Source organism: Trachypithecus francoisi, unplaced genomic scaffold (genome assembly GCF_009764315.1).
Source record: "Trachypithecus francoisi isolate TF-2019V2 unplaced genomic scaffold, Tfra_2.0 Lachesis_group0, whole genome shotgun sequence".
NCBI lineage: Eukaryota > Metazoa > Chordata > Mammalia > Primates > Cercopithecidae > Trachypithecus > Trachypithecus francoisi.
In genome coordinates this window covers 195,570,863-195,598,231 of record NW_022681453.1, presented here as the reverse complement: position 1 = coordinate 195,598,231, position 27,369 = coordinate 195,570,863, and the positions used below count along the sequence as shown (strand labels likewise).

Here is a 27,369-nt window from a genome sequence, read left to right as displayed (position 1 = left end):
TTCAGTTGTCAAACTACTCACATCTTTATTTTGTCAAGATAGTTAACAATATTAAAAAGTTCAGATTTCTTCATGGTCATGTCTTTTCCCAGCTTTTCAAAGATTCATTCAGTAGTAGAAACAGCCAAATGCTGCTACAACGCAGAACAAACTGTCCTAAAAAACAAATACAACACACACACACACACATCCAGAATGTTAGTACTAAAGAGGGAATGAGAGCAGCACATGCAATCGAAACTAACACCATCTCAGATCTCTCCAATTTTTTTTTCCTTTTTGAGACAGGGTGTCACTCTATCACCCAGGCTGCAGTGCAGTGGTGTGATCTTGGCTCACTGCAGCCTTGACCTCCTGGGCTCAAGCAATCCTTCTAACTCAGCCTTCAGAGTAGCTAGGACCACAGGGGCATGCCACCACATCGGGCTAATTTTGTGTATTTTTTGTAAAGATGAGGTCTCGCTATGTTGCCCAGGCTGGTCTTGAACTCCTGGGATCAAGCAATCCACCCACGTTGGTCTCCCAAAGTGCTGGGATCACAGGTGTGAGCCACCTCGCCCAGCCACCAATTTTCAATCAGGAAGACTTTTTCCTTCTTCAAGAAGTGAAGGGTTTCCAGAGTATAGCTACACCATTGCTTGCCTGAGGGTAACTACAAAATTGCTAGCTAAAAGGTTAGGATGGGTAAAGAATTTGATTTTCTGAATGTAGAAATAAAATGTGAACTAATGAACTTTAAGTAATACATATTCATAAAATAATTATTCACATATTTCCTGATTTATCGCAGAAATAATGTATGAAATGCTTTGAGTTTCTTGGAGTAAACTGATGAGTAAAATTACTCATCCCAAGAAACCATGTTATAAGTACCACTGATAATAAGAACAACAGGACCTTGTCATAAATTCTGGATAAGAGAAATAGTCTCTGGGTGTTTGTTCTTAATTGATAAAATTTATTCATCCATCTTTTAGTTCAGAATCACAAAATGCTTTCCAGAGCCCAAATTGCTTAAAACACTTGTTAGGCACTTCTTACAAGATTTCCACCTGCCTCAGCAATTCCTGAACCACTAACTTTACCTCCAACCTGGTAATGATGGGATTAAAACAATTTCAACTCAACTACCTGATGATTAACCAAAAGCAAAATTCTTTGGTTTAGCCCAGCTCCCTGGCTCCTTGGGTGGATAACTCTGAATGGTGTTCTACAACAGTGCTGTGATAAAGGACCTGCTTTGTTTTTAACTTCCAGTCCCTCATGGAAGGATGCTTTTGTAAAATGCAATAAAAATAGATAACTCAGAACATGAAATGAAAAAAAAGAATATACAAAATACAGCCCCAATTTTTTTTCTTAGGTTCATTGCACAAAAGATTACTTCGTCAAATTGCTGTAAGATTTTCTACACCAACCCTTATACTCAATGTATGTGCTTACCTCATCATGGACCTGTAACAAACAGGTCACAGGGTGGTGCTGGTTTGTGCACGCCCCCGTGAGTGGCCCTGGTGGTGCTGGTTTGTGCACGCCCCCGTGAGTGGCCCTGGTGGTGCTGGTTTGTGCACGCCCCCGTGAGTGGCCCTGGTGGTGCTGGTTTGTGCACGCCCCCGTGAGTGGCCCTGGTGGTGCTGGTTGTGCACGCCCCCGTGAGTGGCCCTGGTGGTGCTGGTTTGTGCACGCCCCCGTGAGTGGCCCTGGTGGTGCTGGTTTGTGCACGCCCCCGTGAGTGGCCCTGGTGGTGCTGGTTTGTGCACGCCCCCGTGAGTGGCCCTGGTGGTGCTGGTTTGTGCACGCCCCCGTGAGTGGCCCTGGTGGTGCTGGTTTGTGCACGCCCCCGTGAGTGGCCCTGGTGGTGTTGGTTTGTGCACCCCCCCCGTGAGTGGCCCTGGTGGTGCTGGTTTGTGCACGCCCCCGTGAGTGGCCCTGGTGGTGCTGGTTTGTGCACGCCCCCGTGAGTGGCCCTGGTGGTGTTGGTTTGTGCACCCCCCCCGTGAGTGGCCCTGGTGGTGCTGGTTTGTGCACGCCCCCGTGAGTGGCCCTGGTGGTGTTGGTTTGTGCACGCCCCCGTGAGTGGCCCTGGTGGTGTTGTTTGTGCACCCCCCCGTGAGTGGCCCTGGTGGTGCTGGTTTGTGCACGCCCCCGTGAGTGGCCCTGGTGTGCTGGTTTGTGCACCCCCCTGTGAGTGGCCTGGTGGTGTTGGTTGTGCACGCCCCCGTGAGTGGCCCTGGTGGTGTTGGTTTGTGCACCCCCCCCGTGAGTGGCCCTGGTGGTGCTGGTTTGTGCACGCCCCCGTGAGTGGCCCTGGTGGTGTTGGTTTGTGCACGCCCCCGTGAGTGGCCCTGGTGGTGTTGGTTTGTGCACGCCCCTGTGAGTGGCCCTGGTGGTGCTGGTTTGTGCACGCCCCTGTGAGTGGCCCTGGTGGTGCTGGTTTGTGCACCCCCCTGTGAGTGGCCCTGGTGGTGCTGGTTTGTGCACGCCCCTGTGAGTGGCCCTGGTGGTGCTGGTTTGTGCACCCCCCTGTGAGTGGCCCTGGTGGTGCTGGTTTGTGCACGCCCCTGTGAGTGGCCCTGGTGGTGCTGGTTTGTGCACCCCCCCCCGTGAGTGGCCCTGTCCTACAGCACCACCCAGAGTTCTCCAACAGGACCGAGCCCTGTTATCCACAGCAGTTTTCTGCTCAGTGGCACATGATTTGCCCTCCTCTCTCATCTCCTCTGCCTCTACTAATGTTTCCTGGAATCTCCCAAAAAAAGTGCTTTTTTTTTTTTTTTTTGAGACAGAGTCTTGCTCTGTTGCCCAGGCTGCAGTGCAGTGGTGTGATCCTGGCTCACTGCAACCTCCACCCTCCGAGTTCAAGCAATTCTCCTGCCTCAGCCTCCCAAGTAGCTGGAACTACAGGTGCCCGCCACCACGCCCAGCTAGTTTTTATATTTTTAGTAGAGATGGGGTTTCACCATGTTGGCCAGGCTGGTCTTGAACTCCTGACCTCAGGTGATCTGCCTGCCTCAGCCTCCCAGAGTGCTGGGATTACAGATGTGAGCCACCACATCCGGCCTAAAGTTTTTTATTACATATTGTTCTTTTGAATATTAAGTGGCCCCCGCTGGATGTTAATAGGCAGAAACCGTGCTTGCCTTATTCATCATTATCCCTAGCCCCTCCAGTGCAGAAGCTGACACATAATAGGAGTTCAGAACTATTTGTTGAATGAATGAATTGTTATCATCTAAAGATGCATTTTTTGGCCGGGCCCGGTGGCTTACACCTGTAATCCCAGCACTTTGGGAGGCCGAAGCAGGCAGATCACCTGAGGTCAGGAGTTGGAGACCAGCCTGACCAAATAGTGAAACCTTGTCTCTACTAAAAAATACAAAAATTAGCCAAGCATGGTGGCATGCACCAGTAGTCCCAGGTACTCGGGAGGCTGAGGCAGGAGAATTGCTTGAACCTGGGAGGCAGAGGTTGCAGTGAGCCGTGATGGTGCCACCACTCTCCAGCCTGGGTGACAGAGCAAGACTCTGTATCAAAACAAACAAACAAACAAAATGCAATTTTAACTCCAAGAAGCAAAGAAAAAAAATCTTTTTTTTTTTTTTTTTTTTTGAGATGGAGTCCCGCTTTGTCTCCAGGCTGGAGTACAGTGGCACAATCTCGGCTCACTGCAACCTCTGCCTCCTAGGTTCAAGCAGTTCTCCTGCCTCAGCCTCCTGAGTAGCTGGGACTACAGGCACCCACCACCATACCCGGCTAATTTTTGTATTTTTAGTAGAGAAGGGGTTTCACCGTGTTAGCCAGGATGGTCTCAATCTCTTGACCTCGTCATCCGCCCGCCTCGGCCTCCCAAAGTGCTGGGATTACAGGCTTGAGCCACCACACCCAGCAAAAAAAAAACATCTTCTTAGCTTGACTTTTCCCCCAAAGATAGCTGGTAAGTTAAGATTTACACAGTACTTCCCATTGTCCAGCCCCAATCCCTATCGTAGTTAAGCATAAAATAAAACTTTGCTGGGGCCGGGCGCAGTGGCTCACGCCTGTAATCCCAGCACTTTGGGAGGCCAAGGCGGTCAGATCACCTGAGGTCGGGAGCTCGAGACCAGCCTGACCAGCATGGAGAAACCCTGTCTCTACTAAAAATACAAAATTAGCCAGGCGTGGTGGCGCATGCCTGTAATCCCAGCTACTCGGGAGGCTGAGGCAGGAGAATCGCTTGAACCCAGGAGGCAGAGGTTGCAGTGAGCCGAGATCGCGCCATTGCACTCCAGCCTGGGCAACAAGAGCAAAACTCCATCTAAAAAACGTAATAAAAAAATAAAAATAAAACCTTAGTGAGATCATAGAATTTTGGAGCTAAAAGCTACCTTAAAATCATCTACATAAGCAGCTTCCATATCTAGCAGTCAGCAGAATCATGTGGGGAACTTTTTAAATATTCTGATTCACTGATCTAACCCCTGGCTTATTGGATCAGAATCTATCTGAGTAGGTCCCAGTGTCTATATTTTAAACAACTTCCCGAATCATCCTCAGGCAGCCACAGCCAGCCTTCGGGAAAATGTACCTCAGCTTCCTCATGTTACTGATACAATGTGAGAAAAATCCAATGACTTACCTAAAGTCATTCAATTAGAAAGTGACAGAGCTGGAGATGGAACCCCCCCTTTTTTCTTTCTTATTTTTATATTTTTTGATTTTTGAGACAGAGTCTTGCTCTACTGCCCAGGCTGGAGTGCAGTGGCGCGATCTTGGCTCACTGGACCCTCCGCCTCCTGGGTTCAAGCAATTCTCCTGCCTCAGCCTCCCAAGTAGCTGGGATGACAGGCGCCCACCACCACACCTGGCTAAATTTTTTTTCTTTGTATTTTTAGTAGAGACAAGGTTTCACCATGTTGGCCAGGCTGGTCTCAAACTCTTGACCTCAAGTGATCCGCCTGCCTTGGCCTACCAAAGTGCTGGGATTACAAGCGTGAGCCACCCCGCCTGGCCTCCCTCTCTTAATTTACTCAATCTAGTTTCTGTTCTACTCTAACTCTGACTCTATATATTCACAACCTGGGAGGAGATGAATAGAGGATGCAATCATTTCTGGAGTAAATATAAAATAATAACTTTAATGAAACCTTTTTTTTTTTTTTTGATACTGAGTCTCACTCTGTCACCCAGGCTGGAGTACAGTGGCACAATCTCGGCTCACTGCAACCTCCGCCTCCGGGGTTCAAGCGATTCTCCTGCCTCAGTCTCCTGAGTAGCTGGGATTACAGGTGCCCGCCACCATGCCCGGCAAATTTTTATATTTTTAGTAGAGACAGGCTTTCACCATGTTGGCCAGGCTGGTCTTGAACTCCTGACCTCAGGTGATCCGCCCTCCTTGGCCTCCCAAAGTGCTGAGATTATAGATGTGAGCCACTGCACCCAGCATGAAACGTCCTTTTAAAGATTCCTCTTTATTTTTGCTTAATTTTAATAAATGGCTTTAAGATAAAGTAATAAATTTTGTTACTAAAAGAAAAATCACCTTTGCTCATGGAATCCCTGCCATCCAAATTTGTTTGCAATTTAGCAAAGCGTGATTTGTTCGAATGAACAAATAAGTGATTTTAAAGTTTTAGTTATAAATTATTACATTAATAAGGATTATCAGGATTGAGTTTTAGAACACAGTGATTTATGTAAGTGGCTAAAAATAATTTTAAATAATATGCTAAGTAAAGAATATGCTATTCACAAATTCAAACCATGAAAAATTATGTCATATGTAAACATGCAAGTTTCCTTGCCTATAAGCAGCACGCTAGGTTTCGGCTTTAGTTAACACAAAATCTAACAGTAAAATAATTTCATCCAGAAGTCAAAGATGAATGACTAAGACTGCAGCGTCTTTCCATCCTAATCAATAGTGAGTAGTTTGATTTGCAGCGCCCACGTCCTTAGAAAAGGAAAAGAGGTTTCCAAATACACTTACATTCATGAAAACATCATGAGTATAGTTGTCAGTGTCAGCATCCCAGAAACAGCGAGAAGCCATGCTAAAAAATCCAAGAATGAAGAATTATCAACAATCCAACAAGGACCTAAACGACACATATCTGCCATGAGCAGAAGTGTTTCTTAGTCCATTCTCATAGATCTGTACTTCCAAACCTTTCACAGGCTGGTATTCATAGAATATTGTATTTGTACCAGAGAGTATACTGGGTCAGCTAGAGAAACTAGAGTCAGATGGAGCTGCTTGCGACTAGAGGTGACCAGCCAGGGACTCTGACAGCCTCAGGCCCTGCCTCATGGTTATAGGGATCAATACTAGAGATTTGTGTGTGACTTTTAATGAGCTCAGCTCCTGCACAATAACAGGACGAGGAAGGCACAGGAAGAGCCCAACAGATTTAGTCCAACCTGATCATTTTATAGAGTCCCAGAAAAAGAAGCAAACTCTGAACTAGAATTCAGTCTTCTAACTAATTATAACTCCAGAAATCTCTCTACAGAATGCTAAACTCCCTTGAAATTGGATCTTCTCCTCTCTGCAATTCTTGGATAAGAAAAAAATATTAGTCAAAATAAAAGCCAATTAAAAATCGAAACAACTTAAATGCCCAGTAGGACTCGATTGGTAAATGAAATTATGGTATTTCTCAGGATCTGAGAGAATTTTAAAAAGAAGAAATAATGATGTTTTCTGGCAATGAAATTCTATGTAGACCTTAAAGAAAAGTTCTGCAAGCTACAGTGACGTGTCCCTGTAGTCCCAGGAGGGACTCAGGAGGCTGAAGCAGTATCATTGGAGCCCAGGGCTGTAGTATGTGCTGATCACATCTGTGAACAGCCACTGCACTCCAGTCTAGGAGACACAGCAGGACCCTGGCTCTTAAAAAAAAAATTCCAAGAACATGAAAAGCTATTCACAATACAATGTTGAGTGAAAACAATAGGCCGGGCGTGGTGGCTCACACCTGTAATCCCAGCAGTTTGGGAGACTGAGGTGGGTGGATCACCTGAGGTTGGGAGTTTGAGACCAGCCTGCCACATGATGAAATCTCATCTCTACTAAAAACACAAAAATTGGCTGGGCGTCGTGGCACACGCCTGTAATCCCAGCTACTCGGGAGGCTGAGGCAGCAGAATCGCGTGAACCCAGGAGGTGGAGGTTGCAGTGAGCCAAGATCGTGCCACTGCGCTCCAGCCTTGGCGACAGAGTGAGACTCTGTCTCAAAAAATAATAATAAATAATAATAATGTTAAGTGAAAAAAATAATTACAAATGTTTTACATTTCTATTAAACTATGTGTATGATTTATCATGCAAACACTTATTGAGCACTCACTTTGTGCCATTCACTAGTCTGTTTTACGTGTATTAACTCACTGAATCCTAGGAGGTACTATAATTATACCCATTTAGTGAATGTGAAAACTGAGGATTAGAGAAATGAAGCACACAAGGTCATACAGCCAGGTGACGAAGCTTGGCTGTGAGCCCAGGCGGCTCCCAACCCACACCCACAGAGGAAGGTCTAGATAGACCTTACATCACGTCGGTTCTTTTCTTCCTGAAACCAAAGGTCTCGCATAGTCATTACCGAACCCAGCCTACTATCGCAGGGCATATAAACAGAGAAAAAATATATTCCCAATAAAACATGTCCAACTGTCCAGGCGGTGGTGATGTCTTCAGCTTAAGATGGCTGTGACCCTGACACAGCGTGCATGTGTGTGCCAGCCAGCTCATGTGCAGCTCCTTACAGACGCAGCTTGGCTTTTCGGCAACATCTCCTTTCCAGTTGTGCCTCATTTTATGACCAGTTTTTGTCCAGATCCCCTGGAGAATGGGACGATTTGGCTTTTGTTTCTTGGCCAGGAATCGCTTAATTTTAAAAGACTTGTGAGAAGACATGACAAGAAGCAGAATCAAGCACACAACGCGAGAGTTGTTGTTTTGTTTGTGAGATAAAAATACAAAATAGTGAGACCCCAATTCTTTTACTTACTTCTATTTCTATTTCTATTTTAATATTTTGAGAGGGAGTCCCACTCTGTCAACCAGGCTGGAGTGCAGTGGCACAATCTCGGCTCACCACAACCTTCACTTCCCGGGTTCAAGTGATTCTCCTGCCTCAGCCTTCCGAGTAGCTGGGATTACACACGTGCACTACACACACGCCTGGCTAATTTTTGTATTTTTTTGTAGAGACAGGGTTTCACCATGTTGGCCAGGCTGGTCTCAAACTCCTGAGCTCAAGCAATTGGCCCACCTCAGCCTCCCAAAGTGCTGGGATTACAGGTGTGACTTGGAAGAGGCATAATGGTACAGGTTGTAGCAGACGATGCTCCCAAGAACAGTAAGAAAAGCTGGATACAATGAATCAGAGAGCTGCCAAAGCAAACAGGCCTAGAGGAGCCAAAATTCCAGAAAGAGGTGAACTGTAGGAGGTAAGCTGATATTCTGCAGCAGACTTTTTTCCTGGGGGATTTGCCAATTCAGGGCACAGGGCTAGATGCTGAGAATCCAGGCCTTGCCCAGGCAGAGAACCAATTACTGAGGGAAAATTAAACTAGTAGGAGAGTTGGCAGTCTTTACTTTTTTAAAATTTTTTATTTATTAATTCTACTTTAAGACAGAGTCTTGCTCTGTGGCCCAGGCTGGAGTGCAGCAGCACGATCTCGGCTCACTGCAACCTCTGCCTCCCCGATTCAAGCAATTCTTATGTCTCAGCCTCCCAAATAGCTGGGATTACAGGCATGCAACACCATGCCTGGCTTTTTTTTTTTTTTTTTTTTTTGAGATGGAGTTTCACTCTGTCACCCAGGCTGGAGTGCAGTGGTGCAATCTTGGCTCACAGCAACTATCACCTCCCAGGTTGAAGTGATTCTCCTACCCCAGCCCCCAAGTAGCTGGGATTACAGGAGCCTGCCACCACGCCCAGCTAATTTTTGCATTTTTAGTAGAGATGGGGTTTTACCATGTTGGGCAGGCTGGTCTCAAACTCTTGACCTCAAGTGATCCGCCCACCTCAGCCTCCCAAAGTGCTGGGATTACACGCATAAGCCACCGTGCTTGGCCCTAATTTTTTGTATTTTTGGTAAAGACGGGGTTTCACCATTATTGCCCAGGCTGGTTTCCAACTCCTGAGCTCAGGCAATCTGCCTGCCTTGGCCTTCCGAAAGTGGTAGGATTACAGGAGTGAGTCACTGTGCCCAGCCGAGTCGGCAGTCTTAACAACACTAAGGAGGTAAAATGAGAGTCTGGAGGGAAGAAGATCCCATAAAAAAGGAAAAAGTAGAACTAAGCCTATCACATGGTAGGTTTTCTTTTCAAGACATGCTGAATTCAGGCCAGGCGCAGCGGCTCACGCCTGTAATCCCAACATTCTGGGAGGCTGAGGCAGGCGGATCACGAGGTGAGGAGATCGAGACTATCCTGGCTAACACGGTGAAACCCCGTCTCTACTAAAACTACAAAAAATTAGCCAGGCGTGGTGGCGGCGCCTGTAGTCCCAGCTACTCGGGAGGCTGAGGCAGGAGAATGGCGTGAACCCGGGAGGCGGAGCCTGCAGTGAGCGGAGATTGAACCACTGCACTCCAGCCTGGGCAACAGTGGAAGACTCCAGAAACTGTAAGTAGGAACCTAAAAAGCTACGTGTCCTGACCAATATAATGGTCCTCCAGGTATGTCTATGTCCCAACCCCCATAACCTGTGACTATATTATGTTACATGGCAAAAGGGCTTTGCAGATGTTTGATTAAATTAAGGTCTTGAAACAGGGGATTATCCTGGATTATTCGGGTGGGTCCAGTTAAATCACAAGGGTCCTTACAAAAGTCAGAGTCAGAGAGTTGAAGATGCTGTGCTGTTGGCTTTGAATTGGAGGAAACGGCTTGTGGGCTGCAGAGTTCAGGGGCCTCTAACTGGAACAGACAAGGGAACGGATTCTCTGTTAGAGCCTCCAGAAGGAATGCAGCCCTGCTGACATCTTCATTTCAGTTCAGTGAAACCCAGTTTGGATTTCTGACCTCCAGAACTGTAAAATAATATATTTGTGCCTTTTTAAGCACTGGGTTTGTGACAATTTGTGACAGCAGCAACAGGAAACTAGTACGCTAAGGCAAAAGCCTATGACATGAAGAGCAAAGTTTTATGCTGAGGAGACAAGATCTGAAAGTCAGCACCTGTTGCAGGCAGAGGCCTGGAGACGCCTAATGAGCACTCGAGGTTCTGGGTTGAAAGACGTGGAGGGTTGCAATTAAGAAACAAGGGGCCGGACGTGGCGGCTCCCGCCTGTCATCCCAGCAGTGTGGGAGGTGGACGCGGCGGCTCACGCCTGTCATCCCAGCAGTGTGGGAGGTGGACGCGGCGGCGCACGCCTGTCATCCCAGCAGTGTGGGAGGCCGAAGAGGGTGGACCACCTGAGGTCAGGGGTTCGAGACCAGCCTGGCCAACATGGTGAAACCCCATCTCTACTGAAAATACAGAAATTAGCCTGGCTTGGTAGTGGGCGACTATAATCCCAGCTACTCGGAAAGATGAGGCAGGAGAATCACTTGATCCTGGGAGGCTGAGGTTGCGGTGAACCAAGATTGTGCCATTGCACTCCAGCCTGAGCAACAAGAACAAAACTCTTTCTCCAAAAAAAAAAAGAAAGAAAGAAAGAAGGGTGAGGCCGAGGCAGGAGAATCACTCGAGCCAAGGACGTCAAGACCAGCCTGGGCAACATGGTGAAACCCCATCCCTACAAAAACATACAAAAATTAGTTGGGCATGGTGGCTCATGCCTACGGTCCCAGCTACTCGGGAGGCTGAAGCAGGAGGATCACTTCAGCCCAGGAGCCAGAGGTTGCAGTGAGCTGAGATCACACTACTGCACTCCAGCCTGAGCAACAGAGTTGAGACTCTGTATCAAGAAAGAAAAAAAAACAAAAAAAGTGATGAATTTAAGATAGGGCCTTTTTAAAACTGCAACTCTCAGATGAGCTGGCACAAGAAAATAAAATTTTTAAAAAAGATCAAACTGTAACCCAACCTCAATTCAGCTCAGTACCCGAAGGTAAGCAGCCAATACTCTTCCCACACAGCAGAAGAAAGAGTTAAATCCTTTCTGGAAGAAAATAATATCATCTGGAGGTCTACAGTTCTTTTAAACGATGTCTAGGATTCAAACTAGGCATGCCAAGAGACAAAGTCATATACATGATTATCAAGAAAAATACAATGGAAACAAGCTCACACATGACCCAGATACCAGAGTCAGCACAGAACAACATCAAATAACTACTGTGGCCGGGCGCAGTGGCACACGCCTGTAATCCCAACACTCTGGGAGGCTGAGGGGGCAGATCACTTGAGATCAGGAGTTCCAGATGAGCCTGGTCAACATGGTGAAATCCTGTCACTACTAAAAATACAAAAATTAGCCGGGTGTGGTGGTGGGCACCAGTAATCCCAATTACTTGGGAGGCTGAGGCAAGAGACTTGCTTGAACCCAGAAGGTGGAGGTTGCAGTGAACCGAGATGGCGCCACTGCACTCCAGCCTGGGCGACAGACTGAGACTGTCTCAAAAATAGAATAAAATAAAATAAAATAAAATAACTAGTATGACTAAAATGTAGAAAGAGTGGGGAGCAATAGAAAAATATACGAATTGGCTGGGCACAGTGGCTCACGCCTGTAATCCCAGCACTTTGAGAAGCCCAGCCTGGCTAACATGGGGAAACCCCATCTCTACTAAAAATACAAAATTTAGCTGGGCATGGTGTCACATGCCCATAGTCTCAGCTACTTGGGAGGCTGAAGCACGAGAATCGCTTAAACCCGGGAGGCAGACCTTGCAATGAGCCGAGGCCGTGCCACTGCACTCCAGCCTGGGCGACAGAGCGACTCTGTCTCAAAAAAGAAAAATATATAAACTGAAGCACAGACAGGAAAAAATCAGAAAAAAGCATAAGAGACATACGGAATACAGAGAAAAGACCAAACGTACATGTAACCTACGTCCTAAAAAGAGAGCAGAGTGGATGGAGCAGCAGTGTTTTCCAAGAGACCAGCCAGGTCTAGGGCCCCGAGCTCCGTTTCGAATGCCATTCTCCAACACACTGAACAGGGGCTCCTTGGAGAAATGGCTGAATTCTAGGGCTGGGGCAGGGAACGAACACAATGGAGCTCCTTACAGTGCTAGAAAGTAAGAAGTGCTCAAAGAAACCCACAATAGTAGAGTCAGTGGGACACAGGAATCCACTGAAAGCTCTCAGGGGCCAAAGCCGGAGCAGTCAGCACTCCTGGCTCGCTGGCTCCCCCAACCCGCCCAGCTGTCTTTAAAAACTCCGCTCCGCAAATGCTGGGGGGGGCCGATGCGTGAATTACTCTTTCTCCATCCAATTCCCCTGAATCCGCTCTGTCTAGACAGAGGGCAAGGTGAACCCACTGCGCAGTTATAGAAAGAGTAACTTTATAGTGATGAAACCTGAAAAGCATTACCTCAGGCAGGTAGTCAAAGTTCACATGAATAGTGATATGTCATGTTGATAGTATGTTCCACTGATATGATATGACGAGAATGGCATGTGACCTCTGTGATCTTCCTTCCAACAACCTATAACCCCAGACTAATCATTAGCAGAAAAATCCCAACGGAGGAATATTCTACAAAATACCTAACCAGTGCGCCTCAAAAATGTCAAGGTGATGAAAAGCAAGAAAGTCTGAGAAACTGTTACAGCCAAGAAGAGCCTAAAGAGACATTTAATGCGGCATCCTAGACAGTATCCTAAAGCAGAAAAAGGACGTTAGGAAAAATAACTAAAGAAATCAGAACAAAGCTTTATTTGATAACACTGTATCAACATTGGTTCATTGATTTTAACAAATGTTCCACACTATGTAGATGTTAACAACAGGGAGTGCCGTCGCTTCATTCACTTTAACAAATGTTCCATTCCATGGAGATGTTAACAATAGCAAGTCCAGGGGCGGCAGACCATGCCTGTAACCCCAGGGTTTTGGGAAGCTGAGGCAGGAGGGCTGGTTAAGCCCAAGAGGTCAAAGCCGCAGTGAGCCATGATGGCACCACTGCACTCCAGCGTGGGTGACAGAGCAAGAACTGTCTCAATAACGTAATTATTATTCTTATAGTAAATAGGGGAAACTGGGTGTGCAGTACATGCAAACTCTGCAACTTTTCTATAAATCTAAAACTATTTTAAAATAAAAACTTGATTTTTTTTTTTTTTTTTTTAATTTTGAGACAGAGTCTCACTCTGTTCCCCAGGCTGGAGTGCAGTGTCGTGATCTCAGCTCACTGCAACCTCCACCTCCCAGGTTCAAGCAACTCTCCTGCCTCAGCCTCCCAAGTGGCTGCGGTTACAGGTGCGCACCACCACACCTGGCTAATTTTTTGTAATTTTAGTAGAGATGGGGTTTTGCCATGGGGTTGGCCAGGCTGGTCTCGAACTCCTGACCTCAAGTGATCCACCCACCTCGGTCTCCCAAAGTGCTGGGATTACTGGTGTAAGCCACCACACATGGCCAAAAACAATATTTTTTTTTTTTTTTTTGAGACGGAGTCTCGCTCTGTCGCCCAGGCTGGAGTGCAGTGGCGCCATCTCCACTCACTGCAAGCTCCGCCTCCCGGGTTCACGCCATTCTCCTGCCTCAGCCTCCCACGTAGCTGGGACTACAGGCGCCCGCCAACACGCCCGGCTAATTTTTTGTATTTTTACTAGAGATGGGGTTTCACTGTGTTAGCCAGGATGGTCTCAATCTCCTGATCTCATTATCCGCCCACCTCGGCCTCCCAAAGTGCCGGGATTACAGGCGTGAGCCACCATGCCCTGCCCAAAAACTACTTTTTTTAAACAAAGGCAATGGCTAAGAATTTTCCCAAACTGATAAAAAAAAAATCAACCTGGTTGGGTGCAGTGGCTCACACCTGTAATCCCAGGACTTTGGAAGGCCAAGCGTGGTGCTGGGCACCTATAATCCCAGCTACTTGGGAGGCTGAGGAAGGAGAATCTCTTGAACCTGGGAGGCAGAGCTTGCAGTGAGCCAAGATCGCACCACTGCACTCCAGCCTGGGCAACAAGAGCAAAACTCCATCTCAAAAACAAAACAAAATCAACCCATAGATTCAAGAGACTCTGAGAGCTCCAAGCAGAATAAATATAAAGAAAGTAATAGTGGCTAGAGAGAACACATCATCTTCAATTGAATAATAAAGCTTACAGCTGACTTATGAACAGAAACAATGGAAACGACAAGACAATGTAATCACTTATCTACCTACCTACCTACCTACCTACCTATCTATCTGAGGCAGGGTCTCACTCTGTCACCCAGGCTGGAGTGCAGTGGCACAATCACGGCTCACTGCAGTCTCCATCCTCCTGGGTTGAGGACCTCAAGCCGTCCTCCCACCTCAGCCTCTCAAGTAGCTGGGACCACAGGCGTGTGCCACCATGCCCAGCTAATTTTTGTATTTTTTTGTAGAGACAGGGTTTTACTGTGTTGCCCAGGCTGGTGTGGAACTCCTAGGCTCAAGTGATCCTCCTGTCTCAGCTTCCCAAAGTGCTGGGATGACAGGTGCGAGCCACTACGCCCAGCCCTGATGGGAGACTTTATAATAGACGGATCCATCTGACAGTATCTGAACTCCATGATCAACCTTAACCAGGTAAAAAGAGATGACCAGCTGTTTTGTACCTCCTGAGAAGATGCAATAAGATGTACAGAAAACAGTCTTTCCCCAACCTCAAACCTATGGCTAATTAAGACTAGACCTAACTACTTATTTTCAAGAAGTACAGGAAATAGAAGACATACTAAACAATACCATAGGTATATAATCAGTAAATGCCCGAATATAGGAAACTCTACAGGACAAACAAACCAATTTCTTCAACAAATAAATGGCAGGAAAATAAATAAATAAATAAATGACTGGGCACGGTGGCTCACACCTGCAATCTCAGCACTTTGGGAGGCCAAGGTGGGTAGATCACCTGAGGTCAGGGGTTCGAGACCAACCTGGTCAACATGGTGAAACCCCATCTCTACCAAAAATACAAAAATTACCTGGGCGTGGTGGTGAGCGCCTGTAATCCCAGCTACTCGGGAGGCTGAGGCAGGAGAATCACTTGAACCTGGCAGGCAGAGGTTGCAGTGAGCCAAGATCATGCCACTGCACTCCAGCCTGGGTGAGGAAGCAAGACTCCGTCATAAAAATAAAATTAAATGGCAGGATTAAAAGAGGAAAGAGAAATGAGGCAGCAAAAATGACAGACTAAAGTAAATATAAAGCCAGATGCTGTGGTGTGTACCTATAGTCCCAGCTACCCGGCAGGCTGAGGTGGGAGGACTACTTGAGCCAAGGAGTTCTAGTCTGTAGTGTGTTATGATCACGTCTGTGAATAGCCACTGCACTCCAGCCTGGGCAATATAGCAAGATCCTATGTCTTAAAAAAAAAAATCCTAATTTACATATTAACCAAATGCAATGTGTAGACCTTATTTGAATCTTAATTTGAAAAAATTGTAAAAAAGAAAATAATAGGTCTGGCATGTTGGGTCAAACCTGTAATTCCATCACTTTAGGAGGCCAAGGCTGGTGAATTGCCTGAGCCCAGGAGTTCAAGACCAGACTGGCCAAGAGTGTGACCCATCTCTGCAAAAAACTAAATAGAAAATTAGCCAGGTGTGGTGGTGCACATCTGCAGTCCCAGCTACTCAGGAGGCTGAGGCGGGAGGATCACTTCAGCCCAGGAGGCCAAGGCTGCAATGAGCTGTGATAGTGCCACTGCACACCAGCCTGGGTGACAAAATGAGACCCTGTCTCTTTAAACAAAAAAAAAAAAAGAAAAGAAAGAAAATGCATACATACATATATGAGGCAATCTAGGATATCTGAACAATAATAGCATATTTTATGATATTAAGGATTGACAATATTTCAGAGATAATAAAGATATTTTATTTATTTATTTTTGAGACAGAGTCTCGCTTTGTCACCCAGGCTGGAGTGCAATGGCATTGCAATGGCATGATCTTGGCTCACTGCAACCTCTGCCTCCTGGGTTCAAGCAATTCTCTTGCCTCAGCCTCCTGAGTAGCTGGGACTACAGGTGCCTGCCATCACACCCAGTTAAATTTTGTATTTTTAGTCGAGACGGGGTTTCACCATGTTGGCCAGGCTGGTCGTGAACTCCTGACCTCAGGTAATCCGCCCGCCTCAGCCTCCCCAAGTGCTGGGATTGCAGGTGTGAGCCCCCGCGCCGGCCCCCTCGCTCTTGTAAAGACTCTTACTGAACTGTCAGAAGGACAGATACCTCGTAACACAGACGAATAAAACAAGAAGGAAAATCCAGCTACTCACAATACTCCTTCACCTCTTTGTTCTCCAATCACTACTTGCACCACCATTTTGTATCGGTCAAATCCCATTTCTAGAAAGAAAAATAAGGTTGTTTATAAGCACATATGTAGTAAAATTGCTTATTGAGGACAACTTTGCCTAGAAATGGACAAAAGCATTCAATTCACAAGTACTTAATGAATATGATGGTAAGCCTGGGAGTCAGGAGGACATGAAGACAGACCCTAACTGTAACTCACCAAGTGTATAACCTTAGAAAGTGATTTAACTCTCCAGTTTAAGTCCCCCTCATTAAATGGGAATATCAGTACCTACCTCCCAGGGTTGTTACAAGGTTAGATAAGATCTAGTAGTATCTTTGTATTTTTTTTGAGATGGATTCTCGCTCTGTTGCCCACGCTAGAGTGCAGTGGCGAGATCTCAGCTCACTGCAACCTCTGTCTCCCGGGTTCAAGTGATTCTCCTACCTCAGCCTCCTCAGTAGCTGGGACTACAGGTATGCGCCACCACACCCGGCTAATTTTTGTATTTTTAGTAGAAAAGGCGTTTCAGGCCGGGCGCGGTGGCTCAAACCTGTAATCCCCGCACTGTGGGAGGCCGAGACGGGCGAATCGCGAGGTCAGGAGATCGAGACCATCCTGGCTAACACGGTGAAACCCCGTCTCTACTAAAAAATACAAAAAACTAGCCGGGCGAGGTGGCGGGCGCCTATAGTCCCAGCTACTCGGGAGGCTGAGGCAGGAGAATGGCGGGAACCCGGGAGGCGGAGCTTGCAGTGAGCTGAGATCCGGCCACTGCACTCCAGCCCGGGCGACAGAGCAAGACTCCGTCTCAAAAAAAAAAAAAAAAAAAAGGCGTTTCACCATGTTGCCCAGGTTGGTCTCGAACTCCTGACCTCAGGTGATCCGCTCACCTTTGCCTCCCAAAGTGCTGGGATTACAGGCATGAGCCACTGCGCCTGACCAGATATAGTAATCTAAAGCATCTAAACAGTGCTGTTAAATACTAGTCCCTCAATAAACCTTACTTCCTTCCTTTTTCCCCTACTATAAGTCAGCTACTGAGCTGAACCTTCAAGAAAGAAAATAAAGAAGACGTTTTTCTTGCCTTAAAGAACTCACAGTAGTAAAGAACTCAAAGGAAAATAGAAAAATAGGCCAGGGACGGTGGCTCACGCCTGTAATCTCAGCATTCTCGGAGGCCAAGGCCGGTGGATCACGTGAGGCCAGGAGTTTGAGACCAGCCTGGCCAACATGGTTAAACCCCATCTCTATTAAAAAATATAAACATTAGCCAGGCATGGTGGCAGGTGCCTGTAATCCCGGCTACTCGGGAGGCAGGAGAATTTCTTGAACCCAGGAGGCAGAGGTTGCAGTGAGCCAAGATTGCACCATTGCACTCCAGTCTGGGCGACAAGGGCACTCCACCTCAAAAAAAAAAAAAAAAAGAAAAGAAAAGAAAGAAAAAGAAAAGGAAATAGAAAAATAAATTGAGAATGCAATATGCTTATAATTCAAGGAGTGGCATGCGCGATGTACACCAGGAACACAGAGCCAGTGGGGGCAGTTCCTCTGTCTGGGCAGTGGCAAGAAATCGCTGGAGAAGACTTCTTGGAGGATGTGGCCGGCCAATAAGCTGAGCCTTGAGGGCTAAGTGAGAGGGGACCAGGTCAGCCCCATCTCTCCACACGCCTGAGACGGAGGGGCACGCGCACAGCAGGAATGCATGGGATCTCCAGAAAACTGTAAGCTGTTCGGTCAGACAGACAAGAAAAAAAATGAAGATTCCAGAGCAAAATGAGGTGATCCAGCACCATTTAGCTGTTTACCCCAGAAACTACATTCTAGAGCAGCAAAATCCTGAAAATTATCACTAACACCAACTCTGAAGAGAAAAAAACGGAATGGGCATTTTTAAATCTTTCTACTTTTTTGACCAAGGAATAGTGGAAACAGTTTAAAAAAAAAAAAAAAGTGAAATAAGCGAAGCTGAAACAGAGCCAGCTCTCTCTGATGAACATACAGGTTCCAAGATTCCACTGTAAACTGGACCATCTGAAGACTACAGCGATCTCCCATGTGGGGCATGAGCCTAATTCAGAGTGTTTAACAAAATCCTAAAAGACAGAGTCCAAGTAGTTTTTAAAAAACACTGCGCACAACTCAGCTGAGCTTCCTCCTTTCTCTCACCAATTCCGAATCCTACAGAAATGTGTCTAGAATAATACCCAACCCTTAAATCACAGTTCTGAGGGGAAAATCTGAGTCTCAGATATAGTGGGGAGGGGAACTTAAAAAAAAAACCCACATCATATCAGAGCAATGAAAAATCCCCACATCATATCAATGAAAAATCCCCACATCACATCATATCAATGAAAAATCCCCACATCACATCATATCAATTAAAAATCCCCACATCATATCAATGAAAAATCTCCCACACCGTATCAGAGCAATGAAAACTCCCCAGACCACATCAGAGCAATGATGATGTATGGGCACAACAAAATGAAATGCAGCCAAATGGCAATAAACAAAGATGCAGTCGCAAAAACAAGAGTAACAAAGAAGAACGAAGCTACTGCTGGGTGCCGTGGCTCACGTCTGCAATCCCAGCACTTTTGGAGGCTGAGGTAGGAGGATCTCTTGAGGCCAGGAGTTCAAGACCAGCCTAGGCAGCATGACAAGACCACTATCTCCACAAAACATTTTTTTTTTTTTTTGAGATGGAGTTTCACTCTTGTTACCCAGGCTGAAGTGCAATGGCGCGATCTCAGCTCACCGCAAACTCCGCCTCCTGGGTTCAAGCAATTCTCCTGCCTCAGCCTCCCGAGTAGCTGGGATTACAGGCATGTACCACCACACCCAGCTAATTTTGTATTTTTAGTAGACATGGGGTTTCTCCATGTGGTCAGGCTGGTCTCAAACTCCCGACCTCAGGTGATCCATCTGCCTCAGCCTCCCAAAGTGCTGGGATCACAGGCGTGAGCTACCGCATCTGGTCCACAAAACAATTTTTCAAAAAATATTTAAGAAAAGAAAGAAATTTCAAGTGGAAGGAAGGAAGGAAGGAAAGGAGGGAGGGAGGGAGGGAGGGAGGGACGGAGTTGTGTAAGAGAAAAAATTTGACTGGGCACGTGACCAACTTGGAGAAACCCCATCTCTACCAAAAGTACAACATTAGCAGGGCATGGTGGTGCTCGCCTGTAGTCCCAGCTACTTGGGAGGTTGAGGCAGGAGAATCGCTTGAACCCGGGAGGCGGAGGTTGCATTAAGTCAAGATCGCACCATTGCACACCAGCCTGGGAAACAAGACCGAGACTCTGGCCGGGCACGGTGGCTCAAGCCTGTAATCCCAGCACTTTGGGAGGCCGAGACGGGCGGATCACGAGGTCAGGAGATCAAGACCATCCTGGCTAACACGGTGAAACCTCGTCTCTACTAAAAATACACACACACACACACACACACACACACAAAAACTAGCCTGACGAGGTGGTGGGCGCCTGTAGTCCCAGCTACTCGGGAGGCTGAGGCAGGAGAATGGCGTGAACCCAGGAGGCGGAGCTTGCAGTGAGCTGAGATCCGGCCACTGCACTCCAGCCTGGGTGACAGAGTGAGACTCTGTCTCAGAAAAAAAAAAAAAAAAAGACCGAAACTCTGTCAAAAAAAAAAGAAAAGAAAGAAAAAAATCAACCTAGAAAATAATACAAATGAAGGAACAAAGAGTTATTCCTCACAATTAATTCACAATACTAGAACAATAAGAACTCAATCAGGTTATGGATTTTTTTTTTTTTTTTTGGAGACAGAGTTTTGCTCTTGTTGCCCAGGCTGGAGTGCAATGGCGAGATCTCGGCTCACTGCAACCTCCACCTCCCAGATTCAAGTGATTCTCGTGCCTCAGCCTCCTAAGTAGCTGGGATTACAGGCACGCACCACCACGCCCAGCTGAATTTTGTATTTTAGTAGAGATGGGGTTTCACTATGTTGCCCAGGCTGGTCTCGAACTCCTGACCTCAAGTGACCCATCCACCTTGGCCTCCCAAAGTGCTGGGATTACAGGTGTGAGCCACCTCACCTGGCCTGTTTTGTTTTGTTTTTGTTTTTGTTTTTGGAGACAGGGTCTCCCTAAGTCGCCCAGGCTGGACTGCAGTGATGCAATCTCAGTTCACTGCAACCTCCACCTTCTGGGTTCAAGCGATTCTCCTGCCTCAGCCTCCCAAGTAGCTGGGACTATAGGGGTGCACCACCACACCTGGCTAATTTTTTGTCTTTTAGTAGAGTCAAACCACCATGTTGCCCAGGGTGGTTCTCGAACTCCTGAGCTCAGGTGATCCGCCCACCTTGGCCTCCCGAAGTGCTGGGATTACAGGCGTGAGCCACCGTGCCCAGCCTCAATCAGGTTATTAAGCAACATAAACAGATGAAAAGAAAGACCACGGCCCTGGGGAACAAACAGAATACCCAGAAAAGATCATTCCAGAACTAATAAATTCAAATGGCAAGAAAAAAGACACAAATGGAAACAATTACTGGTTTAAGAAAATCACGAGTAAATGGCAATAAAAAAGGAAGAAGCCTAGGCAAGATGGCAAAACCAATTAGCCAGGTGTGGTGGCAGGCGCCTGTAGTCCCAGCTACTTGGGAGGAGGAGATGGGAGGACTGCTTGAGGCTGCAGTGAGCCAAGACTGCACCACTGCATTACAGCCTGGCAGACAGAGTGAGACCCTGTCTCGAAAAAAAAGAAAGAAAAAAGAAATTATGGCAAAGAAAAACTAGTAAATATAGAGGACAAAGATGGCTTCACCTAACAATATTTGATGTGGTGAAGACAAGGAAGGAACAAGTGGAATAGGAAACATATTCAGAAATGTAAAGTAATTTTCGTTATGTGGCAAGAATCAAGTCTGCAGATTGAAAGCTATAAAACACTCATTAGAAAGTCAGAATCTTTAGAAAAGCTACTGAGCATAAAGGTAAAGATGAGGATTCTTTATTTATTTATTATGTATGTATTTGCTGAGACAGAGGCTCGCTCTGTCGCCCAGGCTGGAGTGCAGTGGCACGATCCCGGCTCACTGCAACCTCCTTCACCTCCCAAGTTCAAGCAATTCTCCTGTCTCAGCCTCCCAAGAAATCCCAGCATTTTGGGACGCTGAGACGGGTGAGTCACCTAAGGTCAGGAGTTTGAGACCAGCACACCCAGCTAATTTTTGTTTTGTTTTGTTTTTTTGAGACAGAGTTTCGCCCTTGTTGGCCAGGCTTAAGTGCAATGGTGTGATCTCGGCTCACTGCATCCTCTGCCTCCTGGGTTCAAGCGATTCTCCTGTCTCAGCCTGGGATTACAGGCGTGCACCACTATGCCCGGCTAATTTTGTATCTTTAGTAGAGACAGGGTTTCTCCATGTTGGTCAGGTTGGTCTCAAACTCACAACCTCAAGTGATTCGCCTACCTCGGCCTCCCTAAGTGCTGGGATTACAAGTGTGAGCCACCACGACTGGCCACTAAATGTTGTATTTTTAGTAGTGACGGAGTTTCACCATATTGTTCAGGGTGGTCTAAAACTCCTGACCTCAGGTAACCCAACCATCTAGGCCTCCCAAAGTGCTGGGAATACAGGCGTGAGCCACCACGTCCAGCCAAAGGTGAGGATTCCTTAAGCAGAGAACATCAAGCTGGGCTCAGATTTCTTGACAGACAAGTTACCACTGAATGTCAGAAGGCAATGAAGCACAAGAGTCAAGAAAACAAATTATTACCTCAAAAATATATTTATCCAAAGTATATTCTACTTTTTGCAAGGGGAGGCGGGGGATGGAGTCTCACTCTGTTGCCCAGGCTGGAGTGCAGTGGTGCTATCTTGGCTCACTGCAGACTCTGCCTCCCAGGTTCAAGTGATTCTCCTGCCTCAGCCTCCCAAGGAGCTGGGATTACAGGTGCCCACTACCATGCCCAGCTAATTTTTGTATTTTTAGTAGAGACGAGGTTTCACCATGTTGGCCAGGCTGGTCTCAAACTCCTGATCTCAGGTGCTCCACCCGGCTCCGCCTCCCAAAGCACCGGGATAACAGGCGTGAGCCGCCGCGCCTGGCCCAAAGTATATTCTACTTCAAAGGCAAAAGGCAGGCATTCTCAAACACGAAAGAACCCAGGGAATACAGCAGTTCTGGGTCCTTTCTGAAAACAACTTACAACAAAATCTCATCATCTAAGAGCTGAAATAAAGAACTTTTCCTAGCCACGTCAGAGGCTGAGGCAGGAGAATCGCTTGAGCCCAGGAGGCCGAGGCTGCAGTGATCCGAAGTCACACCACTGCCCTCCAGCCTGAGCCACAGAGGAAGACTCTGTCTCAAAAAAAAGACAAGAAATAAAGAACTCAACCATGAAAGTGACATGGTCAAGGGACTAAACAGGAGACAACTGATCCAGTCACAGAATGAGTATGACATGACTATGGGAAACAGGTCTACAATATCCCATTGTCATTTGTCTATATATATATATATAAAATGTAGAAAAGAAGTCTGTTGTGATGTTCGCCTAGTTTTTTTTTTTTTGAGACAGAGTCTCACTCTGTCACCCAGGTTATAGCACAGTGGCATGATCTTGGCTCACTGCAATCTCTGTCCCTGGGCTCAGGCGATCCTTGCACCTCAGCCACCCGAGTAGCTGGGACTACAGGTGCACACCATCAGCCTGGCTAATTTTTCTATTTTTTGTAAGAGACAGGATTTTGCCATGTTGGTCAGGACGGTCTTGAATTCCTGGGCTCAAGAGATCTGCCCGCCTCAGCCTCCAAAAGTACTGGAATTATAGGCATGAACCACTGTACCCGACCAATATTAATGATTGTTTATTGGTGGTGGCATTCAGGTGATTTTTCTATTTTTCTAGTGTTTAAACTTTGTATAATGAATGTGTACCATTTTTTACAAAAAATCTTAACAATGAACCTTCATTCAAAAGTCTAAAAACAAAAATTCTAATATACTAACAGCAGTTAATTCTGGGTGATGGAAATACACAGGATTGCTATTTTTTTCTTTGTACTTTTCTGTATTTTTTAATTTCTAAAACTTAAATTCAGAAAAAACAATAAATACAAATATTAAATAGTAACTGCCTTTGGTTAATATTTTAAAACTTTAAGGCCCTGGGCGCAGTGGCTCACGTCTGTAATCCCAGCACTTTGGGAGGCCGAGGTGGATGGATCACCTGAGGTCGGGAGTTCGAGATCAGCCTGACCAACAAGGAGAAACCCCATCTCTACTAAAAATACAAAAATTAGCCGGGCGTGGTGGCACATGCCTGTAATACCACCTACTCGGGAGGCTGAGACAGAAGAATCACTTGAACCTGGGAGATGGAGTTTGCACTGAGCTGAGATTGCGCCACTGCATCCAGCCTGGGCAACAAGAGCAAAACTCCATCTCAAAAGAAAAACCTTATGGATACTTTTTTGTATTGTCTCGGTTTATTACAATGAGCATGTATTACTTTTATGAAGATATTCCTTCCCTTCAAAAAATGGTGTCTTCTAAGAAGAGCAGATAGAAATAGGCCAGGCACAGTGGCTCATACCTGTAATCCCAGCACGCTGGGAGGCCAAGGCGTGCGGAACTCTTGAGGGTCAGGAGTTCAAGACCAGCCTGGCCAACATGGTGAAACCTTGTCTCTACTAAAAATACAAAATGAGCCACATGTGGTGGCACATGCTTGAAATTCCAGCTGCTTAGGAGGCTGAGGCAGGAGGATCACTTGAGCCCAGGAGGAGGAGGTTGCAGTGAGCTGAGATCACACCACTGCACTCCAGCCTGGGCAACAGAGTGAGACTCTGTCTCAAAAAGATTTTTAAAAAAAAGAACTTTTCAGATGGTATAACATTATTAACAAGAGAGACCAGGTGCCGTGGCTCACGCCTGTCATCCCAGCACGTTGGGAGGCCGAGGTGGGAGAATCACTTGAGGCCAGGAGCTCAAGATCAGGCAGGGCAACAGGCAAGACACCATCTCTACCAACAATTTAAAACTTAAAAAATCAGCCAAGCATGGTGGCACAAGCCTGTGGACCCAGCTACTTGGGAGGCCGAGATGGGAGGATCACTTGAGCCAGAAGGTCAAGGCTGCAGTGAGCCATGTTCACGCCACTGCACTCCACCCTGGGCAAAAGAGCAAGACCCTATTTCAAAAACAAAACAAAACAGACAGAGAGACAAAGAGAACAGGGTAGCAAAAGCACAAAATATGCTCTACAGATGTAGTTTGGTAGGGGTGGAGGGCTGAGTAAGGGAAGTAGTTAAGGATTAGGGAGGAGAGATGGACTGCGGGTACTAAATGCCAGGCGGAGGAATTGACAGCTTGGAGGAAGAAACAACCAAGAAATAAGGGGAGAGGCGTCCCTGTACTTTCTGGCCTTTCTGAATACTAAGATTTTTTGGACAGTGGTTCCCTACAATGTTTTATTCCACATCTTCACTCTTTCTCACCATCTGTAAAAACTTACATGAGTAAAAGTCACCAAATAATTAGAGAAGGCAAAACACGGAAGAAAAAGTTGTATTTAATAGAATCCACAGCTAACATTCTATTTTTTATTTTATTTTTAATAGAGATGTTTAATTTTTTAAATTTTGCTTTTTTTTTTTTTTTCTGAGACAGAGTCTCACTCTGTCACCCAGGCTAGAGTGCAGTGGCCGGATCTCAGCTCGCTGCAACCTCCACCTCTCGCGTTCAAGTGATTCTCCTGCCTCAGCCTCCCAAGTAGCTGGGACTACAGGCACCCGCCACCACACCCAGCTATTTTTTGTACTTTTAGTAGAGACGGGGTTTCACTGCGTTAATCCAGAATGCTCTCGGTCTCCTGACCTCATGATCTGCCTGCCTCAGCCTCCCAAAGTGCTGGGATTACAGGTATGAGCCACCGCGCCCGGCCTTTATTTTGCTTTTTAATAGACATGAGGTTGACCAGGCGTAGTGGCTCACATCTGTAATCCTAGCACTTTGGGAGGCCGAGATGGGTGGATCACCTGAGGTCAGGAGTTCAAGACCAGCCTGACCAACACGGAAAAACCCCGTCCCTCCTAAACATACAAAATTAGCCAGGCGTGGTGGCACATGTCTGTAATCCCAGCTACTCAGGAGGCTGAGGCAGGAGAATCGCTTGAACCTGGGAGACAGGGGTTGCAGTGAGCTGAGAACACACCATTGCACTCCAGCCTGGCCAACAAGAGTGAAACTCCGTCTCTAAAAAAAAAAAAAAAAAACAACATCAGGTCTCACCATGTTGCCCAGGCTGGTGTTGAACTCCAGAACTCAGGCAATCTTCCTGCCTTGGCATGCTAAAGCATTGGGTTTACAGGAGCGAGCCACCATACCTGGCCCCAATGTCCTTTGTTTAAAGATGGAGAAGGGAGCAAATGGGTACTACTGAGTCTTGGAAGAGAATGAGTCATTTCCAGTTATCACCATGATTACCTTTTAATTTGTCTTTAATGTTTTCTGATAAATGTTTTGTGAGCTGAGGCATTTCTTCTGGAGAATATTCAACATTTGCCAGTTCCTCCTTGAGCACAGCATGGATACAGTCTTTCACCACAGAGGGCCTGAACCTGAATGGAAAAATTTGTGAACACCTAGTCGGTGATTCCAAAACCCCAGCTTACCTTCATACCTCAACTTCTCCCATCTGTCATTAATACCACTTAATCCTTTTTGATATTTTTTATTATAAAATATAAACAAATTAAGACAAATCATAGGCCACATGTGTATCTTCAACCTGGACCTGCACTGAACTTCAACACATTCCAACGCATGCTCCATCTGGAAGTTTATTAGGCAACTCAATACATCCAGTAATGAGCTTCTCATACTCCCCTCTCCCCCAAAACAAAATATATATTTGTTGTTAATCTTGTTTTGCATACTTTCACAAAATAAAATAAAATAAATAAAATAAAAAATACGGCAGAATGGGATTCTGAGTATTCAGAACCTTTTCCCAAGATAACTTGAGCATAGCTTTTTCTGTGTTCATTCTACTCAAGGGAAAATTCCTGTATGAAATTTGTATCACTTTTTCTGTGAGTTACCAAGAGAATAAAAATAAACAAAGGAATTTGTATCACATTATAAGCAAAACTCCTGGTTTCCATATTTGCCAAGCATCAGATTCAGCAATCCGGTTTCAAACAACAGAGGAGACTGGGACGTGTTTTTAAATCTGTGTGCGTGAGTGTGTAAAGTGAGTGATCTTACAGACCTAGCTGAGTGCCCTCTGTTCTAGCCCGTGAGCCTTAATCCCGGGAAGGTCTCGGTGCGGTGGTCCAAGGGCCTCCGGATCCTGCCTGGTAGGACTTTGCACACATGCAGCTCCCGCGCCGGGAGTGAGCCCATCTTGGCACCCGTGCGCACACGGTAACCCTCGAATCACGGCTGAACGGCATCCCACGCGATGGCCTCCTGCCCCTATTCCATCCATCTCCTTACTCAGGACGCCATCCTGGGTTTCCCAGGGCCAACGATTCCCGCGGCGCCACCCTAAGACGCGCCCGGCGCCCCAACACTGTGGCCGTGGGTGGGGTCCCCTGCGGCCCTGCAGCGAGAGGGCCGTCCGGACGTCAGAGCAGGGCCGCCCTCCCGCCTCGCGCCCCCCGCCCCGCAAAGCCCGCGCGTCCCCCGCGCTCCCTCCGTGGCCCAGGTCCCAGGCGAGCTCCGCCCCTCCGACCAGCGCGCTCGAGGTCGCCCCGCCACAGCCCGTCCTCTACCCGCCTCTGCTGGAAAACAGGCCGCAGAATATAGGTGTTCTCCGGCTCCGAGTTCTTAGCCTCGGGCACCCCGTCGCCCACCAAGAAGGACACCCCGGTGGACGTGGCCATGGCCGGGGCTTCTCGGTCCGGGCGTCGCTCGCGACGAAGGCCTGGCGGGTTGCGACAGCCGCCGGCAGCTGGGAAAGCGTCTCCAGGGCAACAAGGCCGCCTTCCGGCCTGGCTGAAGCTCGCGAGCGC

The 27,369-nt window shown here is 46.9% G+C and overlaps 1 protein-coding gene across 2 annotated transcripts; it reads right to left on the bottom strand.

The window, feature by feature from the left end:
- Nucleotides 1–27,369, bottom strand: TCTEX1D2 (Tctex1 domain containing 2). Of its 2 annotated transcripts, none has more exons than XM_033213217.1 (5): nt 27,134–27,369; nt 25,838–25,971; nt 16,358–16,427; nt 5,963–6,026; nt 1–156 (listed from the first exon to the last, which is right to left on the bottom strand). In XM_033213217.1, exons 1-5 carry the CDS (start codon nt 27,238–27,240, stop codon nt 109–111), a joined length of 423 nt encoding a protein of 140 aa, XP_033069108.1. In that variant the 5' UTR covers nt 27,241–27,369; the 3' UTR covers nt 1–108. The 2 variants fall into 2 exon arrangements, with proteins under 2 accessions (XP_033069108.1, XP_033069109.1); XM_033213218.1 differs by having other exon boundaries at nt 1–151; nt 27,134–27,366.

Bases quoted from the DNA above. Each gene is read 5' to 3' on its own strand.
- TCTEX1D2 (XM_033213218.1), bottom strand. From the start codon at position 27,240: ATGGCCACGTCCACCGGGGTGTCCTTCTTGGTGGGCGACGGGGTGCCC. The intron at 25,972-27,133 runs GCGGGTAGAGGA...TTTTCCATTCAG, and splicing joins CGGCCTGTTTTCCAGCAGAG to GTTCAGGCCCTCTGTGGTGA. The intron at 16,428-25,837 runs GTAATCATGGTG...TTTTCTTTCTAG, and splicing joins CATTAAAGACAAATTAAAAG to AAATGGGATTTGACCGATAC.